Genomic DNA, 22,509 nt, shown 5'->3' on the forward strand with positions numbered 1-22,509 from the left:
AAGAGTAAATTTTTTAAGTGTTCTCTAGATCTTTTCCTACAAAACGGCATGAGTAAGAAAAACGTCCTTCACCAAAATGTTAACAACCCCCAGTGAAGATTTTTACACTGCCAGTGCGTGGGAAGGGGTTGTACCTACCTAAACGGAAAAAAATCTTCCCCATTCCTGGAATATTTTTTTCTTTTCTATAGATCTTCAAATAAAATTGATTACATCTATCACAATGGGGTTTTTCATTAATATTAGGGCATTTGTTCTTCCCCTTGTTCGTCTTTTATGTATTTACTTATAATCCAAAGAGAAAAGAAAATAAATAGTAACCTTTTATGTACTATTATTTCCAATCTATAGATCGAGGAATGAGAAGATAATTATTTAAATTTTCTCTTCATGGAATTGTAACCGTTATACATGCAAAAATTTACTTATAAGGTAGAGTGGCCATAAAAACGAAAAAGATGAAACATATGGGGATAACGAACAGTATACAAGCTCAAAAGTTGATTTTGAGTTTGAATTCTCATAAATATGATTCATAACTTTCACTGAATCTAATTACATTTCAAGTAATTTATATGTCAGAAGAAAATATACTTTGTTGAGAAAAATATGTGAATAAGACCCGATTCAGCAAATATAAACAATGATTAGAAAAAAAACTATTGTAATAGAATAGACACTTTATAATGTAATGTGTCAAATGGATTTCTTTCACTTACAAGGATGGGAGTCAATTGATATTTTTAACGATCTCAATGGAGACATGAAATCTAAAATGGCGGTTGTTCTGGATGACAATGAGGGCACATGTTTTCCACTTCCTACCCAAGAAGACTTCACCCCTTTCTTAATGATGAGAATGCCAACAGAAGCTGTCTTCGGTATTCAGGCAAAGGCTTTCACCCTTAACATATCAGGAATAGGAATATCATGTGACAGGCACTCAAATGCCCGGATGCTTCAGGTGAGTATACATTAGTTTGATATCAAATTTCATTAACTCGTTTGAATTTTTCATATAGAAGTGTAATATCTGCAAAAAAGTGTATATATTCGGAATCATTATAGGTGTTTTGATATTATAAGTGTTATTATTCAAACAATAAAAAGACATTGTTTGTGGATATAGCTAGAGATTAAAGATGTCAAATTCAAGCCTATCCTCGATGTAATAGAGATGAAAATGACTAAACGCAAAGATGATCAATGACGATTTTTAGAGTTATCTTAATAGATATTTTTTCCTAATACCTCTAGGTATTCTACAGAGCTATCAAGGAACCGATTCAGTTCTGTACTCTGACAGACAACAAGGCCGTACCTGACGCCTTTTCAAGTTGTGTGTTTCGTTGTGACTGTCCAGACCCCGCCCACTGTAGAGACGTCAATCTGTATTTAGCCAGCGGTAATGCTAAGGGGGCGTGGTCTCTCTGTGAAGTGAAGGCTTCCAATTCCTAATTTCTACAGATTTGGAGAAGAATAAAACTTTTAAATGAGAATAAGAATAACAAGATGAAATTTAATGGCAGTAATTCTTCAGGTTTTTTAATATCTTAGCCAGAAAAGTGGTGAAAATTAAACGATGTTGATGAAAATCAATTAGTGGAAAATAAACAGTGTATCATAACCTAATACAGAAAATATAATTTAACGCTTAGAATGTATATGGTAGTTCAATTTCGTTTTTATGCTTAAATTGACCTTTACAAAATTTTATTATTTTCTTTATTTATTGATTCACTTCATGTCTATTCTAATGGTTACATTAGTAATATTTCATGGTTTTATATATTATTTTGCTTTGATTCCATCGTGAAAATTAGTTTAGCAAATGTTGAAAAAAAAATGAATGAACATTTTTTCAGGAGATTAACAAACCTTGTTAAATAACAAAGGATATTTTTTTGGTTTTGTCTTTTAAAAAAGTATGACAGTTTGCTTAACTTTTTTTCAATTAGGATGAATAAAACAACCATATATATATCTTATAGATTTGCAAAGTTGTTCAATGGTATACAGCTATCGTTGAACATTTCCAAAAGTTATTCATAAACTACTAAATATTGCCTATCTTAAGTATCAAGAAAAAATTGCAAAAAGCCTTTATCAATAATCGTTTTATTATTTTTATACAAAGAAATCTTTTACAAACGTTATTATTTGTACTGAGAACAGGAAAGCAATTCCTATTTTTTTTTTTATAGATCTTCAGCTCACGTGAGCTAAATGAAAAAGAAAGCTTTTCTGATCAACACTTATCTCTAAAAAAAATATAGATCATATTTTGAAAAAATGTTAGCTCACCTGAGCTGAAATCTCAAAGTGAGCTTTTTGATTGCCAGTTGTCTTGTTCGTTTTCTACATGTAGCTGTCCGTCTTCTCTAGAACCACTGGACCAATTTTAACCAAAGTTTATACAAAGCATTCTTGGGTGATGGGGATTTAAACTATTAAAATGAATGGCCAAGTACTCTTAGAAGGGGAGATAATCAAGAAAAGACAAAAAAGGTTTGGGTAAATAAAAATCTTTTTCTGAAGAGCCACTGGGCCAGAAAAGCTGAATCTGATGTGGAATCGTACTGGTGCAGAATAGATTATGCATTGTTAAAATATTGACCCCAATGGCAGGGAGGGCCACAATAAGTAATCCAAGTTTTATATAGATATTTATAGGAAAGATCTTTAAAAATCTTCTTCTCAAGAACCATTGGGCCAAAAAGCCGAAACTTCTGTGAAATCCTCCTTAGGTAGTGTAGAATCTAAATTGTTCAAATCATGACTTCAATATTATGTTTTTATTTTGATGTATTTATAATTATGAAATATATGTAGGTTAATATAATTTTTACAATTATATAAAATTACAATGCTATTAAAAGTGATTTTATTGGTTTTTCTAAACAATTTTGTTTATATAATAATTGTCGTTAGTCAAATGTACAAAATTTGTAAAGGATGAGGTGACATAACTGCCCCATTTTCCACAACGAATTATATTTAATCTACAACGATGTTTGTAGTTTTCAAACATCAGTGAATAAATACATGTACGACGCCTTTTGAAAAGTTTCAATAGTTCAGACAAATTTTAATTATAAGGAATATTGCATTATCTTTGATTTTTTAGACCCAATCGCAGCTAAATTCGGCCAGGTTTGTGAGAATATGTTTTTTTATGGCAAGAGAATGGGCGGGTCTTAGTACAATAGAGGGATATGCGTGTCCGAGAAGACTTTATATGGCTATTGGTATTATTTGCACATAGTCATTGTCCAATCCGATGACAGAACAAGAAAACATGCTGGTTTACTACGTTTACATTTTATCACAGACACATGATTTAGGTCAGTTTACCTTATAATTTTCTACATTTCAAACGTTTAAAATGGTCAGCCAAGGCTGTTTACCTTTAATGATTCGCATGGATTTTCAGCATTTACGGTTTTAGGACAAAAAATGCAGATGAAACGTATTCACTGATACTCGGGAATACGTGTAGACCTAGCGAATTCCTCAATAAACACGCTACAAAACTTTAAACTAATGTATACCTGGTATTTATCAATTGTTTGTAACTGTATATAAATTATACCGTGATCTTGTAAATTGTACGTATGTAGATCTGTGTCTAATCTGTGACTCAAATGAATAACAACATTATCGGAAAGCAGTAAATAGAGGATATCTATATTGTGTGATTTGATATTGGCTTTATCCAACGAGTTGAAACTGTATACATTTGCGAGGCACCAAATATACACCATTTCAACAAGTTGGATAAAGCCAATATCAAATCACACAATATAGATGTTTTTATCTCATACGACTTTCGTTTTAACAAAATATATGTAGACTTAATATGCGAAACTACATTATGATAAAATCAAATTGATGACGTATAATTTGATGACGTAGCACCGTTGATGTTTACATGTGTCGAGAGAAAGTAGATCAAGTTCAAAATTTAGAGTATTTGCTATCTGTGTCTTTATAACCATCATGTGACAATTGTTGGAACTTTACATCAAACGAACTTCTGACTAAAAGTTGTTACGACTATGGGCATCGTGAAAATCAACTCTTTTTACGATGGCAGTACAAATCGTGCTAGGCAAGGCTAGGGGCCTAGACTTTGTCTAGATTGTTTGCTGATCCATGGTAAGTTACACCTACATTACTAGGAAGGCATACGTAGTATAATATAAGAAAGCATTGTTAAATGTCAAAGGAGTCTTATAACAACAACTTAACTGGTAGGCTTTACTTTCTCCGAAAACGATTGGGGGGGGGGGGAGGGGGGTTAACATCTGTCTTCAAATAGCCAACGGGTTCCTTGATAAAATAAGACACTTCTTTGACATATACCCATCTTTTTCTTGCTTTTAACGATGTTACTACCCTTTATCATTCATTTATAAGGACAACAATTTTTACAAGTAAAAGTTTTAATAAAATAAAATCTTGAAGCGAGGGATCGTGTCAAAACCGGAAGTGCTATTGATAAAGCATCTAGCCGTTGATAAAGCATAAGTTTTTCCAACGGCCTGTATCACCAACACGTATGAGATAAAATTCCAAGTATACTTTCCATAGCATTTTTGTGGTACTCACTTGTAACGAACTTCATTTAGCTGATTGGTCAGTTAGAATGTATCGCCAGTGCCTCGATTAGCATATGAATTTATTCTTACGTCAGAATATCTTGTTCCGTTGATCTGTTCATAATGATAAAGGCCAGCTAGATTTTAATTTTTTTTTTAAAGAAATAGCATGTGAGCGCAGTTAGGTACAATTTTCTCCTTTCAAATATAGGTAGATTTTAATAAAATACAGTGACCAGCCAAAGGAGAAAGTTGTACCTATCTGCGCCCGTTTATTTTAAGGGTTTCAAAGAGTGAGGCGGGGTCAAAATTCAATAGAAATTGGAGATAAACATGATACCCCTACCCAAAAAAAAGATCTATATCTTTCAAATCACGTTTCTATTTTTGTTAAAAATGGTATTTCATATAGGTATACATACCAGTGATTAGATACATACAAAAATTTGAGTAAAATTCTGACAATTAATTTTTTGTCAATTTACCAGGAGCCGCAAGTCACCTCATCCTTTAAATGTAAATAGCTGTATAATCTCATCACCTGATCCCACCTCTATTATTGTTTGCTCCGCTCCTGTTCTGTATTGTATTATGGACTTTAATTTTGAATACTTTTCGTTACCTGCATATCTTTCATTGTTTTCTTATTCCTTTCTATAAGTTGTTGTTATAGTTGTGATTTAGGTATTGTTTTTTTGATAGTTTTTGTCATAACTTTAAAAGTGTCCCAGATATTGATGTTAATTATATTATATTGCATTGAATGCTGCTTGTGTATCTTTAATTGACTTATAGGAAACATACATATATCCGCAAGAAATCAGCACTAGTACTTAGTCATGTTACGTTATGCAGAATAATTTATACTGTACGCTTCTACATATATTTTAGGTCAGCTTTGTCTTAATAATTACTTTATATGATACTGCTGAGTCTAATAGGAGCTTCCACTCAGACATTGGAACAAATAGGCGAATATATTAAAACTAAGCCAGCATATTAGATCGATTTAAACGTGTAAATGATGTGAATCTTATTAAATTTGCTAAAATAATCGCCCTTAGGATTGGGATAGGGTCACAATTGTAGTCGAACATTTAATAAGGGATATTTGTTTTTCAAAGAACAAAAGTCAGAAAATACAATATACGGCCTGTGAATTTTTTAAAAAATAAATCATCGTTTTCTTGAAAACTATTTGTGGTTTCCGTATGTACTCGACTTCGTCAATGCAGGGGTGGGTAGTTTTAGCCAAACCGGATGTTGGCTTTTTAATCGTAACTGCTAAAACCTATAATGGTTTTGACTTTTCCGGAATTTTTCACCAATTTTACAGAATCATTTTAAAATTCCAGGTAGGGCGCATTCCTCTCGGAAAAAAATTCAAGTATAAAATCAATCATTGGTATCTTACGCGTATATTTGAACAAGTTTTTTTTCTCCGAGAGGAATGCGCCCCATGTTTAAAATTAATATTTATGAATGTCGTTTAGTCAGCTGGCGCATGCAGAAGCAAATTTACATTCTATATTTTCATGTTATTAAAACCTTACATTGCAAGAATTAAATCTTTCATCAGCAAAATTACTGTAAATTATATAAACACGACCATAAATCCATTTTACCATAAATACATTATTTATGCATGGTAAATAGCGTAGGCTAAACAGATTTTATATACCTCAGTTCTTAGTTCAAATAAAAACATTAAAAAATAGAAATGTATTCGCATTAGTCTATGCTTTCCATATCTGCATGTCTTTTCTGGACCATTGTTTAACAGAAGCCCTCCAAAGTAGCCAGGTTATAACCAGAATAGGTCTATTTGTTTTGGTTTTTTGTTTTAACATTTGACAAGTCGTCAATTTTTTTTTCTCGTGACGTCACAATGTGCAGAAAATGACGTCAAACTTTTTAGGGAACTTCAATATTTTTCGTACTCGTGATGATTGTAGATCAATAACTCTAGATATTAAAAAAATGTTTAAAATCTAAATGAATAACATTATTACTATTTAAAGTTAGTACATAGACTTAGATGTATTCAATATATTCTGTGAGACTGTGTGTTACATTATCATTATCACGCATCGGGTAGATCGCGAGCGTTTAACTTTTAAATGTCTACAATTACATAGCTAAATACAGGTCAGATGTATATATGTTAACTGAATCTTTTTATGTTTATATTTTGCTCGAACATTGATATTTTTTATTTAGTCTGAATATCAAAAGGTAGTCAGAATGTTTCAGAGAGAGCGCGCGAGAGTGAAGGAGGGGGCACTAATATTTCAATATATAGATTATGCTTTTTAAAAAATATTTTTAGTGAATGGCCCAATATTTTCATCAAATCGTGATTTTTAAATATGTCAGCCCAAGTCTGTGGCCTCGTTTCCCATGTGTATGCTTTTGGGTTGGCAGTGGCGTATCAATCAGAACATCACTCGGCCGAGTGATGTTCCGATTGGTGGCGTTAACTCTCTGATAATGTGTAGGCTTGTGTGTTCAAATTAAGTTACACATTTAACCTGAGGTGCAAAGTATGGGTAGACAAGGAGTTTCCTTTCGATAGGTATGGGAGATTTTCAAAGGGAGCATATTTTCAAACTCAGACATCTACAATTTTAATTTGACCAGTGAAAATTATATTGTACATATATTACAGTTTATATCGTGATGTGAAGACCACATAACAAAACTTAAAACTTAATATCCTTTTACTCGATATCTGCTTAGAAAATATGGAAACTTCCTTACTGAATAATCAAAATTCGACCAAAATGTTGAATTTCCTACTAACAAATATAAATAAATGCGTTATCATTTTTGTTTCCTGCACATATTATGGGATCCTGTTGTTTTTGATCAAATTTTCTGATACGGACTTGATATAAATAGCACTTGAGCTTTGCCTTAAAAAATGTCAAGCTAAGGCCAATAGTTTTGTCCTTAAATATAAAGCAAAACTGTAAACATATCGGATAGGTTGTAAAAGTGCGGATTGCTAAGATTGTTTTTTTTTTTTTTTTCATTTCCAACAAAATAAATTAATAGGTAGGATTTATTATCAAATCCCCGCCCCTTTATTCAATCAATTTTTTATTCTCGAGAAAATGATGTGTAGGCTACAGCTTTTTTGCCTACATGGAATATACGCCACTGGTTTGGGATGTCTATTAGTGACAAACAAAACAAGCATCCTGTTTAAAAAAACAACATAATATGTAATAGGAATACTGTAATATTTAGCCGACCTTTACATAAATAATGAATTTATCATTTTATTATCAGAATAATCTCAAAAGGAGGAATTGTTTCTATTCTGTGTTTCATGTATAAATAATTATGACATTTGTTATAAAAGAGTGGTAAAAAACTAGTTTCCGACATCGCTCATCATAGGATATATTTACTTTGACAAAAAAATAAATTATAGGAGAGAATAATTTCCCGAAAAAAGTGACATTTAGAAAATAATTTTGTCCTAGAAGTCTTTCAAGGCAGGCCTGTCCCTAAATAAAATTGTGATATTTCGATAGATCGGGATGTAATGAATAATTAATGATAAAAAAAAATCAGGGCACCCTGCCCTAGGGTTAAATTCACGAACACACACACCCACATCAACACATAATAAGGAAACCTGATTTAAATAATGTGTTTTAGTAGAGAAAATCTTGTTTTAAACATTCAAAAAGGGGTGAGGGGGTACACACACCCGAGGCACCGGCCCTGGATCTGACTCTGATTACGCGGCGTTCTTGCATTAGAAGTTTGCTAATGCTGCTCTCGGAAGTATTCGTTCAACGAAGTATAGGAATTGCTCGAAAATGCACATTGGTATGTAAAAAATCAATTCCATATGATAAAATCTTGAAATTTTACAACTATTTTTACTGTTGGGTCATGGGATTCACGGAGCAATCACTTGACGTAAGCGACGTGACAACCAGATTTCAACACCTTAAGGTTTGTCGCAGTTCTGTGTCTTTCATTTCCTCAGACTTTTCTTATCTTTTTTCTACTTTAAAATTGAATATCTTTATCAAGACATATTACTTTTCTACTATAATATATTTTGTATTGATTCGGATATAATTGAAATCTTATAAAATAAAAAAAAGTCTATGCAGTTAATCAGGTATGGAAACAATGCAAAACCATATAGGCGCAATGCAACGTCCATGCGATAAGGGGGGTATTGAAGTATCGATGGAGTTAATAATTCGGAATGTACTCCTTCCATTCTTAGGAAGCTACAACCATTTGAAAACTTCTTCTTTGCATATAATTTAATTCTAGTTGTAACGCTTTATTTGATTGGATAAAAAATTATTTTATACTGTATAAAATGGGTTGCCTACGTCACAATGACTTGCATCAGAAACGTATTAATCCGCCTGACGTTACATTCAAATTTTTTACAAATTGAAGTAATTTTGTTTGTACAATAATCGTTTTTTCTTACATTAAATGAATGAAAATTAAATTATAAGGAATGAATTTAATAGCTACCCATTTTATACGGTATAAACTGGGTTGGAACAGTTTACGCTTTTTTATAAACCGCTTCGCGGTTTATAAAGCGTAAACTGCCCCAACCCAGTTTATACCGTATAAAATGGGTAGCTATTAAATTCATTCCTTAAATGTAGGAAATTTCCGGCAGCATCTTGAGCATTTTAATCTCTTTTTAGACATTTTCCTGTCTGCACACATAATTTTTTCGTAGTGCAGTGCTCCATGACGCTCGATGACGTTACGATTTTTGGCTGTGTTTTTACGCATTGATCATTTATAAACGGCTATATACCCTCCAATTTAGTTCAAAATTTCTCCACGTGACGTTTCCTGCATGCTTTAGCGGCAGGTAAAATATCATACATGTCTTTGCGCTACAATTGTGCAATTTTAAATTTTAATAAAGAGTCTTTGTAAACTTGACAAAATGTGGCATGCTTCGTGAAGCAAGTTTTATCAAAATAAAAAAGCTGTATATTTTTCAATAATCACCGGAGAGCACCAAATTCTTGTATATCAATTGGAAAAAGGGTTAAGATTTTATCTGGAAAGTTTGACCGGTTTCGTGGAAATAGCGCGCTTACAATAGAACTTGAAACATTAAACGCAGCACTTGTTCTCTACGTTATATGTGGTACCAATTTCTATTTTAACATTTCCCCCCCCCCCCCCCCCCCCGGTTGCCACGTTCCTCCATTTGGCTATACACAGGTTGATTAAGATATCAAATGCATAAAGTTTGTGTAAATTATTAATAAATTTATTAAAAACATTATCAATGTCCATAATGAAACGTTACAATGTATCTAATTATTTACGTGTACCGCGATAAAACACACAGGCGCTAAACGGACACGCTGTCATTTTCACTTGTACATGTACCTTAGCTTGTTTATACCTGACGTTATAATTTCAAATTAAGTTATCTTTTATTAACAAAATATTAAAGTACTATTTGAATATATTGTAAAATACTTTTTTGTCAAATTCTCATCAATTAATAAATATTTACCAATTTATTTATGAGAACTCAGAAGTGTTAAAATTCACAACGTCATTATGACGTTCCGTAAAATGTATGAAATTCGGCTATATACATATGCTATTTTGAAGACTTCTTACAGAAAATATGAATGAGATATTGAAAAAAGAAAGTTATTCTGAAAAAATATATAGTCTGTAGGTATATCCAGGGGCAAAATTGTCCTATTTTGAAATCAGGCCAATTTGTGTACTTTTTGACTTTTCCTCTTTGGTTTTTGAATGACAACTGTTGTTGTTTTCTGTTTACTAATGTATTCATTTGAGCTGTGTTGTTGTAGATGTTGTTTGTGATATAAACATGTTGTTAATTGTGTTACCGGTTCTGCTGCTGTTACATGTAAATCCAGGATTTTGCAAGGAATGCTACATTTATAATTCTGATTGCCTTATGTACATTTTACTTTGTAATACAAATCAATGTAGAAATATGAATATTAAAAATTTGTATTTTACCTAATGAAAACAAAACCTCTTGCAGTAAGTTTTAATAATTTGCACAGTGAGAATTTTATTTTTGCGAATTATTTTTTATATAACAAGGTGTTGGTGCATATTACTTGTGAGGAAGTTAAAACATTTTCGAGAGGAATTTGCAACTGTCGAAGAGATTTTCAAAAAAAAGAATAAAAACTGAACATTTCCAAAAGAAATATCTTTCTCTCAGACAATACCACGTTAACCGTGTATTGATATTTTAAAGGATGTTGATGTTGTTAATAAAAAAGATATTCTTTAATTAATGATGTATTATTTAAGGTTTTTTTCTACCAAAAACGAAGTGAATAAAACTGATGCTTGTTCTGTTGTTGTCACGGTGTTAATTAAAAATAAAAAAAAAATGTTTTATGTTTATTTCTTCAGAAATTATCAATGAAAAATGACTATTATAAGGCACATGTTAGGAAATGCTTGAGCTAAATTCTATTTCTCTATTAATGAGGAAAATCATGGATACATATTTGGTTTGCGAAATCATTCTGCACATCATGAAAGGTTGAATTGTTTCTCCTTTATACCCCGCGCGACAAATAAACATTAACTTTGAAAAAAAGTTTAAAACGAGCAAAATGTTTTCTTTTGGTTGGAGATTTTTCACAATGTTGAATCGACGTATTTAGTTAAAAATTGTTACTCCTATGAAAATCAATAAAGATATCTTTTTTTACAACCAAAATTACACTATGACTTGTACCGCAAGATTTTGAATTCGCATTCACAAAGTGGTAAGGAGAATTGACAGGCCCTTATCTTCACATCGAATTATTTACGCATTTTCCTGATGACCTGAACATAACAGGAATTGACTATGGATGTAATCCGTTACCAGGGGATGGTTATTCCTCCACGCCATCTGATCCCACCTGTAATGTGATAAGATATCCACTTTTTGTTCTGCTCCTAATCTATTCCTTATTACCAGGGGATGGTTATTCCTTCACGCCATCTGACCCCATCTGTAATGTTTTAAGATGTCCGCATTTTCCTGATTACCCAGATATGACAAGGAGTTGACCATGGATGTAATCCCTAACCCGGGGATGGTTATTCCTTCACGCCATCTGATCCCATCATGTTTTAAGATATCCACTTTTTGTCCTGCTCCTAATCTATTCCTAATTTATTTAAGAGGATATCTAATCTTCATTACTTTTCGTTATATTCTTCTTTTATGACAACAGTTTAACTATAATTCACATTTGTTATCAAACATTATTATAAAGAGGAAAACACTACCTGTGACGTTCCAATCGAGATATATAAATATTGACGACGCATTGTCAATTAGCAATGGTAATTTTCATTCTTATGTCCATACGATATATCCCGGTTAGTTTAAAATAAAAGAAACCACAGAGTGTGACACATCTGTTTAATATTTACAAAATTTACTTAAAAAAGACGTTGATGGTAATCTATCAAACTATCTACAAAACTGTAACGTTGTGGTTTTAAATTATTTGTCTTTGACCTTAATGCCACAGATCCTACAATGCAAAAACTCATGCAATTTAAGGGACAAGACTTTCAATTTGTAGCATTGTGGTCAAAGACTTATACATCAAACCATAATGCAAAAGTTCTGTAGCTATTTACAGGCAATATGAGAAAGGTAACGAATTTAACTTTTCAATCGTCAAATTCCTTAACTTATGCAGCAAAAATACCCTCACTACCTGCGTACGGGGTTTTAATCTCTCATGTTATTCGATATACAAGAGCATGCTCTAAGCCAATTTCTAAACATGGTTTAAGGTACTCCGATCCTCAGATTGATCATTCTGAAAATCAGGCATTAAGTAATTGGAAAAGCTCCCGAATATGCTTATGAATTCTTAAATAAACGCATTTTTATCAACAGCAATTCTTCTAATTTCATTTGATGAGTTTATCATATATATTATTTAGGGAAAACTAATACATCTAAAAAAAATTTCAGGAAATGCGAATAAAAACACTTACTATGCATTTTCAAATTTAAATTTGATCAACAAACACATTTTAGAATTAAAAATCATAGGTATCCAGGCTTTTGAAGAAGTTGCACTCTTTTATACTTATAAGGTACTTTAATTTTCTACATTTTACAATTCATAATGTATTAAGACTTTTCCATCATTGCAAAACACCATTTATCACTTCTAATCTCATGATGTTAAAAAAGTCTTGTTATATATGATTAGATTAGAATTAACCTTTATTTCTTTAATAGTAATTTTAAAATACTTTTCTGGGGTAAAAATTTCAACTATCTATTTTAAAAAATTTTGGGAACTTCAAACACTATTGAAACACTGTGAGAGGAATGTACTGAAAATTGTTGCATGAAAAGATTTATTTTTCAAGATTCATTTGAGACTTTTTGAATTAAAATATAAATTATAGAGTTATCCTTCCAGACTGGGGATAAGAGTGCCTTAATTATAGACATCCAAGTTGCTGAAACAGGAATATCAGCAGTTTCGTGTTAAGTCGTAGTCGTATGGTCTTTAGTCGATATATAGAAATCTATGTGATATAGATACGTAATATATTGCATATTCTTATTAATTACCAATTTGTTTGAATTCATGGGTCCCGAAGGGTTTTTCCGGGTTTTATACTTAAGCGTCCTCTAGTAATGGCTATTAGCCTTATCCTTATCAGAATAACATTTCGGCTCCAAAATGTGGTTTACAAATTTTACTTAGGTGTGAGTATTTATATTGTGTCACTCATGCAGAGTAGGGTTTTGATTCAAAGATATTGATTTATTAATATTCAGGTTGCATTACTTTGATATGGTAGGCTCGCAGAAGTATTGACCTTAATTTTCACCATATAAAATTTATCATTGAGTTAAATGCTGACTGACTTTTTTTCATATTAATTGTTAGGTTATTATAGCCGAACAATTAATATGAAAAGAGGTCAGTCAGCATTTGACTCAATGATAGACTATATATAAAAAATACGATTTATTCTGTCAAATTTTAAACCAATAAATCCGTTTTTTAATCAGAGTTTTTACCGGGGTAGACAATTGCACATGAGTAAAACAAAATATTGTAAAACAAAATTACTTATATTTTACTTTTGCACAAACCATTCAAGTTACTATTGATGTAATTGATGAATGGGTATATAGTCTGAATGGGTATATAGTCTTTGTCTTCCTAAGATTTTTTAATTAAAAAATACTTAAATAATGGATCCAATTGACATAAATCAACGTACCCATGTATGTGTAAACAAATTATGTATAATCTAATGTCTAAATTAGATTTACAAAATATTCAAAATCTAATTTTAATCAGTTTTTCTCCCATTAAACAATTATTTTTTGAATTATATTCATAATTTTAATTGATGTATATTGCTTTATGTCCAATTCGAAAAGTTTTAAACTGATGGAGAGACTTCACAATGTACTGGTGATGGTTTCAAATTTTAACCTTTTTTGGCACTACGGGTCAGTAAGCAGTGAGGAATCTTTATCGTTCAAACGCCTGCCTTGACACACAGGAGCTTCGTTTTTAAGGTCTCATCCGATAAACCTGCCACTTTTACTTCAGGTATGGATAGCCTGGCGAAAGAACAACTACTACCCATTTTTTATCGACTTAGGTTAGATTCACAGTCACGGCTTCCCGAACACCGAGCAAGCACTCCACCGACTGAGGTACCATGAAGGGTGCAATTTTGAATAATAAGCAGGATCGAGACATGGATATTTCTATCTTCTTAAGCACAAACTTTCTTGTCTGTTATATTATAAACAGAACCTGGATTGAACGAATGAAACTATTTCATTACTTTATCTTAACTAAGAAAACTCATCATTTTTATTAAAATAATAAGGCAAATTTAAAATACTGGGTATTATTTTTGTATAATAACACGTGTTCATCAATAATCGTTAACTGTAAAAATATTCCATGCTGAATGATCAACGAATAAATATACATGAAATATAATTTTATCAAAACACAGCAGATAATTTGTCTTAAATGCACGTTTTCAGAACAGGGGTTACTTATGAAAGTCAACACTGATAAGAGACTAATATAATGGTATTTTATTGATAGCGATGGAAACAATTACCTTAAAAAGTCTTTCTAAGTATGAAGGCATTAGGTATTCTCATACAATTCTGGTTCGACGCGTGTACTGTGACGTCACTTGAGGAGAGACTGCTTGTGAGTGACAATGTTCTCCAGCACGAGATTCAGGAACTCAGGTCAAAGGTCGTCACTTTGGAGCAGAAAATGGCAACCCTCGAGTCTAAATCAGGTCGGCTGTGTGCTATAAATAGAGACATTAAACTAAAGATAAATGTACTGTAATAGGACGGAGAGACAATGTCCTTACTTTATAATTAAAGATATTCAAAATATGCTTTGTTAAAGGTAGAAAGAGGATTTGCTCTACCGTCTTTGCCTATGCTAGTGTATCTTCCAATGTGTTTCTTCAAGTCTATTATGTCATTATCAAGGTTACATTTAAATAACAACATTTAATACCCATTCTCTGTAACCACTTAAACTTTTGTGGCAAGCATAGTCACAGATTTTTTTTAAATTTGGCTGGAAAGTACCACCTCATAAACTACTTCAAAAAATATAGTTAGATCATATGAATGTTGAGTAGTTACCATGGAAACGGTGTCTAAAGTTAATTTTTTGTGAAAAAATGCAATATTTGGGAAAGTTTTTTAAAGAAATGCGGCTACTTCAATTCATGTTACTCACAGAAATAAGAAATATAACATCTAACTTTAAAAGGCATATTAAAACCTTGTTGGTATTCTCTCTATAAATATGAGAATTCTTTGATTAAAATAGCAGACAATAACTTTGAAATTGAATTATCTCCCTTTGATAATTGTGAGCTCTTCAGTGAGAAAGATAAAAAAATCATTATACAAAAATGACTGGAAGTTGTTTACATATTGTCAGCATACAGCTCTGTATATCCAGGAATCCAAGTAAAATCAACTGTTTTTCCTGTTTATTTAATTTGCATACAAATTTTAGCCTCTGTTTATATCCTACATGCAAAAGAATAATTTTGATATGTGAAAAATGGTGAAATGTACAAGCTAGACTACATAGTTCAGGAAATCAGCTCTGTACATAAGCATTAGTCTCAAGGTCTAAGGAGTTTCAAAACGGGATTCAAGATAAACTTGAAATATCAGAATTATATGTATTATGATTTTTTTTTTAAGAACTACTGTGTCTTACGATCAGTCAGAGTGATATACTGGAGGACTGCAATGAATACGGCGTTAGAAAGCAAATGAATTTTTAAACTGAATGTTATTATAGAGACTAATAATTTTTAAAAAACTGAATATGTCCTTAGCTGAAAGGAAAAAAAAAATATACTGAATAATAGCTACAATTCACATCCACAGGTCGTTATTTCAAAGTCAGCAATATTTTTTGAAACCCATGGTATAATACATATCATATATGGGTTAGAAAATTGTTACCTATACAACCCCCCCCCCCCCTCCCTAAATGAAAAAGAGTTTGGGCATTTTATAAATTGTTATTTTTTTTCTTTGCTCTTAAGACTTTTTTCTGTGAAGAAGAAAATTAATAATTTTCCCTAAAAAACATCTTGGAAATAAATGAAATGTCCTGCCATGAAAATAAACCTAACTTAACCCCCCCCCCTTCTGGATCAAAGGTCGTCCCCTAACCCATAGTAAAAGCAGTCATATTATGTAGTTTTTAAACAGGATAAACAAGTATAAAATGTTTTGTTAACCAGTCAAAAATATACTTGTGATGATTGGGTTAGTTGCTTAGAAATACAAATTGTCTGTGAATCAAATTTAAAGTTAACGGTTTATCATTTCTCTGGACTAAGATACATTATGATTTAAACTTATAGCAGTACAATATTAAATCTGTCTAGCAGTATTTCATAAATAATGAAAATAATTTTCTGACCCCCCCCCCCAAAAAAAAAAAAAAAAAATTAATTAAAGCACAATAGCAGATTATTTGAACAGGTCCAGCAGATGTTTACAACAGATTATTATTGATTAAACTTTGGGAATATCAGATCTTTTGCGTTGATCCAGGCATATTTGTGTTGAAATATTTACCATCAACATCGCTAAAATCTCATTTTTTTAAGAATGATATTTCAAAGTAAATTAGATTTTTCCGTCAACTTCTCTGAAAAAAAGTCACTGGAAAACGCATTTTGACTGTCACTTGAAAAGTTCGGATTGTTAAATATGGTTTAAAAAATATACATTTAGGAGCAAGGGATTAGTTTACTTAAGCAGCAGAATAGTGTCTTTACATGCTTGTAACGCAATTCTCTACATACAAGAAGTCTTGCACTCAATATGGAAAGTGTATAGTCATCCAATATTCTTAATGCCTACCTTTATATCAATAAAACCTGAAAACTGTACTTATATAAGCCTTTTCACATTATGCATCAAGCTAAAGGGAGAATGTAAAACCAGTTTTCAATAAAATACATTCAATATACGGGATCGAGGTCAGGATGCAACATTTACAATACCAGTATTCTGAATAACAAAGTATAAAATTCAAATTAACAATTAAGCTAATTCAAAGAATAGGTGTCCCCTGCTTAAGGAGATAAGAATTTCTGTAGATTAAGAGGGGGGGGGGGGGGTGTCAGATGATGGTGGGGTAGGGGATGGGGCACTTAAAGTGGGGCGGGCGGGACCATAGAGCGTTATGAACAAAAGATAAGCTAACCTAAACGCTTTTTGAGATATCACTCAGAAATGAGAAGTTTACATACAAACAATGTCTTTTTCTACCTTTACCTTTTGAACTAGAAATAAATAGGGGTCATTTTAAGCCAAAGAAAGTTGTGGTATAAACTCAAATTGAAAAAGATCATAGGCTTCTTAAGATATCCCATGATAATAAAATGTTAAAACAGACAGAGGGGGGGGGGGGGGGTTATAGACAAAAAAACCGAAAATAAATGCCTATTTTTTCCCAATTTCAAAGTGATTAACAGCTAAAACTGTGTATTTTATTAATATATATACTAGTATGTTTAACTTATTTGTGTAAAACATGAGAAAAAATCTGCGTAACATTTAATTACATCCAAGATTTTTTCAAAATATGGTGATGCTTGAAAGTCCGATTTCAATGGAAAATATCATCGACTCCTCCCCCACCCCCTTATTTCAAGAGTTGGAATAAGAGATCATGTACTATTTAGCACTGGTATTAAAATAATGAATCAAATATCATTTAACTGTTTTTTATATTTAATAAAGATTTTATGACTAAATTGCCATTAATATTGAATAAAATGTAGGCGGGAATTGAGAGTTAGCGCGCATAGTTCTTTATATACCACTGTGACCTTGAACTTTGACCTTCTGTCCATATGGGCACACATTCATATGATGCTAGTTATTGTTGACCAGAACTGTAACTTTGTTTCTTCATTTGTTGTTTAAAACACAAACATTAGTTATTACACAGAGAAAATGTTGTTTAGTTTTCTTAAATATCTATCAAAATCGGCCATTTTGACCTTGACCTTTGACCCTTAGTCATGAAAATTGATTTTTTCGCTTTATTTTTGCTATTGTTTACCATATATCTAAATTTGATTTAATCCATTTTAAAATACTCAGGCAATTACATGGATCCTGATTGTAACTACGTATTGTACTTTTCTAGGATTTTGAAAAAAAGCATAAGTTTGTAACCATGGTAACAAGAAAACTAAATATGAATACCAAGTAGTTCTTTGTAGTGTATATTAGAACTATATGTGGACTTTTAAACCAATGTATTCATTTTTTCCAAACTATCCGCAAAAATTTATACCAGGCTTTTCAAAAGAGCCTAAAATCTACAATTTTCCACAAGAAAAGTCCTACCTATAAACAAGGGATATTTTTTCTATGAGGAAAAAGTTACTGAAATACTAAAAATTTTCTAAAGCACTGTAAAATAGTGTATTTTGGCAAAAAGGTAAAGTCATGTTGATAGCTTGTTCCATTAAAGACTTCTAATAAGTCAAAAAGGGTCATTTTTCATCAAAATTTAGCGATTTTTAGGCCATGAAAAATGTATGTTGGTTGCCATGGTAACCAATGACCATAGCAACCATTTTATTATGAATTTTAGGTACATACATCAATATAGGAATGTATGCCAAGTTTCATAAAAATCCAAGACCATGCGTGCCACACTCCCTATATAAGAGGTTAAATGCGTACAGAGAATGGCTATTAAATACTCAAGTAAACTTAAAACTCCTCTTTATTAATAGTGTAATATGTCCAACAATTCTTACCGTTTACATACCTAACCCCCCCCCCCCCCCCATCAAATAAAAATATTTTTGATGATGGTGAGAATATACTCATGATTTTTCTGTGTAAAAATCAGCAAACGATTGCCTTTCTGTCGAAAATGTCTTCTTTTATCATATGTTGGATATTGGTCACATTTTATAACCGGTACAGTAGTTGCGGAAATATGATGAAGTAAAAACGTGATTTTAAATATAAATTATATAAAAACTGTGTAAAACATGTGATAATTGCGATAAATCATATTATATTTTTGGGGGTATGAGTTTTCTTCTATTTCAAAATATGGAAACACCTTGCGTGAAAGAAAACAAACACTCAATGGAATTGTTTTGTAAAACACGTTTTGAATGGTTAATATTTGAAGCAATAAAATGAGTATTAATGAGAGAGAAAGGTTTTCAGTGTTACGTAATTATCGTGCAACGCAAATACACAATACCCCATGACGTATTTCATGTATCAGAGCTCAAGAAAATAAGACATAACCAACAAATAAAATGCATTGATTGCATTAGAAATAAGTATCTTTTAATTTGGTTTTTGCGAATGTTAGTGCTGATTAAACGGTGGCAAACATCCGTTTTACCGGCTCTGCTTACGCGTCGCCGGTAAAACTCAGTTTGCGACAGTTAAAAATGAACAGTCGGGAATTTGAAATTAGGAGATAGTTATTTCCTAATTCAAGTCTTTGGAAATATATGTAAGGTCCGTGTTTGTTCTGCTCCTGTTTTCTCCTGTGTGATGGACTTCTTTATTTCCATATATTTCACTGCAAAACATTTTTTCTCTTTGAAAATTGGAGGCAATAAAAAATGCCTCCTCTCGAATTTTCTCCAGAAGAAGGCTATGGAGGTAACAGGTAACGAACGGTATTCAATCTGAAAGTCCATTAAAAAATACAAAATAAGAGCAGAGCAAACAAGAACAGTAACGAACAGTATTCAATCTGAAGGTCCATTAAACAATACAAAACAAGAGCAGAGCAAACACGGGCCTCCGAAACATCAGAGATGGGATCAGGTGCCATGGAGGAGTGAGCATCCCCTGCTGACCGGTCACACCCACCGTGTTCTCATTGTCATGATCAGGAAAAACGGAAAATCCGTCGTCAATTCAGTGTTTAAATAATGGATTGATTGATTGATTGTGTATTGTTTAACGTCCCTCTTGAGAATTTTTCACTGATATGAAGACGTCACCGATGCTGGTGAAGGGCTTCAAATTTAGACCTATCCTCGGCACTCAGGGCCATTTAGCAGGGTTCTTTATCGTGCCAACGCCTACCGTGACACGGGACCTACGTTTTTAAGTTCATATCCAAAAGACCCGTGACATTGACTTCTACTGCCGAGCGCTTGGCGAAGGAACAGTCACTACCTATGTTTATGTCTTAGGTATGAAGCGGCGCCGCGATCGAGAATCGAACCCGGGCCTCCCGATCACGAAGCGAACGCTTTACCACTAGGCTACCGTGTCCGGTATATATTGATTGATTGTATATTGCTTAATGTCCCTCTCATGAATCGACCGGTATATAAATAATGGACTAACAACTAGTATGAAAAACGTCAGCCAGGATTTGACTTAATGATAAATTGTATTTGCTGACAAGGTCATTGTATAGAACTTACCATAGAACTTACGAAATGATGACTTTAAACGGGACTACTGATATTCTTGTTTCATCAACTTGCTTGTCAATAATTTACCTCGTTTTAGAAACTATTCAATTATAAAATCAATAGTTTGAAAATTTTATTTGTAGCTCACCAACCCATTGTCTTCATGAGTCAACTCAAAAAGACTTTAAATAACCCCGCTAATGGACATATCGTCGTGTTTGATGACACCATTACCAATGTCGGGCATGCGTACAGCAACGTCACTGGTGTTTTCCGGGCCCCGGTGGATGGTAACTATATGTTTTCTATGATTGGGACAGTCCCAATCTCTCCTGGTGGTCATAGTCTACACCTCCTACTGAGAAGGAATGGAGGCACAATCGGTTATGTATTTCTGGATTCAAACCAAGACTATTACCTGAAGAGAACAGAAGTTGTGGCCGTTACGTTGTCTCGAGGTGACGAAGTCTTCGTCCAGATTGACGCTGTTTCGGGTATACATTCTCTAGTAGGATGTTGCTACCATACTCATTTCTCTGGCTTTTTAATTAATTGATTAATTATTAAAAAAATATTCAACAGAACGGAAAGCATCGCTGTAATCTTTTAACGTGTGAGAAAGAGCTTCTACACTTGTAACGAACTTGGGGGTGATAAGGTCACGGCTTCCTGTGTACGTGTATGTCATAGTTTGTTTTAGTGCTTTGTATACTTTGAATACTAATAGCGATCGATGTCAAATGGTTCCTTGATTGATAAATATGTTATTCGCGAGGGAATTCTGCGCTTTGAATGTCTTTGGGTTTTATCATTCTTTTCAATATTTAGCATTTAAATTGTTATGACACAAATCTCTTTCCTAAATCAAATATGGAAAAAACGAATACTAGTTTCTTTAGAGATCAAAACTACATCGTTATAATGAGAATTTGAAAAGAAAAAAAAACTATACTTAAAAAGAAAAAGAGGGATCATTGGCTACGGAGAAGTGAGCATCCTATGAAAAAAGATTACATCAGTCATGTGCTCCTTGCATAAATATTGTTTAAAATATGCAAGTATTTTTTATGTATTCATATATAAATTGATGTTCATTTTCAAAATAAAAAAAACGTATTTTTTACATAATGTAAGGAGTTCTTAAAACACGAAAAATAGGGCTTTTTCTTTCAAAGATTTAATTTGTGAGTGAATAATGTTTTTTCCTGCTGATTTTGTCAAAATTTTATGTTGTCATTGTTGAGATGTTGAGATACTATTGGAGTTCGGCCTACAAACAGGGAATGCCACGAGGACGTCGGTGTTGAAAGTGAAATTTGTGCAGTCGATCCCTGATGGTCTCTCTAACATGCCAATATTCCTTTCAAATTGAGTCCTTATCTGACTTGCTGTTACCGGGCGATTTATCAAGACAATAGTGCGGATGAATTTGTTCTGATCCTGAGTAGCTCGGTCAATTGGATCTTGATCTATTATGAATAGACCCTTTAGCACGATGTATAAACCATAATCTACTGACAGGGAAACATTAATTGACCTTGACCTTCATTGACCTTGCCATAACGACTTTCTTGTTCCATCATATAGCAAATCAATGGAACATGATTGCTCATCCAGTGTAAGGCGGTACATGGTTTATGTTCAAATAAAGACTTCAACAACTAATAATTTGTTGCTTTCTCCTCGGGATCTTTCGTTGGAGTTGTTTAAACCTTCAAATTCAGAGGAATATAGATTTGTGGTACAACAACTATGATCATCAAAAGCATCCAGTGCAGATCCGGAGCGTTTGATTGATGTGTTGGAATGATGAATATCTTTGAAAATGCTTCCATGTAAAGGAACTATACAACATTGTTTTGTATCCCTTTGAAACTTATTAACAAAGTAA

The 22,509-nt window shown here is 32.5% G+C and overlaps 1 protein-coding gene across 1 annotated transcript; it reads left to right on the forward strand.

Annotated features, from left to right (window-relative positions):
* The first annotated feature begins 14,762 nt into the window (after positions 1 to 14,762).
* Positions 14,763 to 21,174, forward strand: LOC134254683 (complement C1q-like protein 4). Its single transcript, XM_062737223.1, has 2 exons — positions 14,763 to 14,939; positions 20,762 to 21,174. Exons 1-2 carry the CDS (start codon positions 14,771 to 14,773, stop codon positions 21,172 to 21,174), a joined length of 582 nt encoding a protein of 193 aa, XP_062593207.1. The 5' UTR covers positions 14,763 to 14,770.
* The last annotated feature ends 1,335 nt before the right edge of the window (positions 21,175 to 22,509 follow it).

Source organism: Saccostrea cucullata, unplaced genomic scaffold (assembly GCF_032062105.1).
Source record: "Saccostrea cucullata isolate Sc308-1 unplaced genomic scaffold, CSIRO_AGI_Scuc_v1 ctg5088, whole genome shotgun sequence".
Classification (NCBI taxonomy): domain Eukaryota; kingdom Metazoa; phylum Mollusca; class Bivalvia; order Ostreida; family Ostreidae; genus Saccostrea; species Saccostrea cuccullata.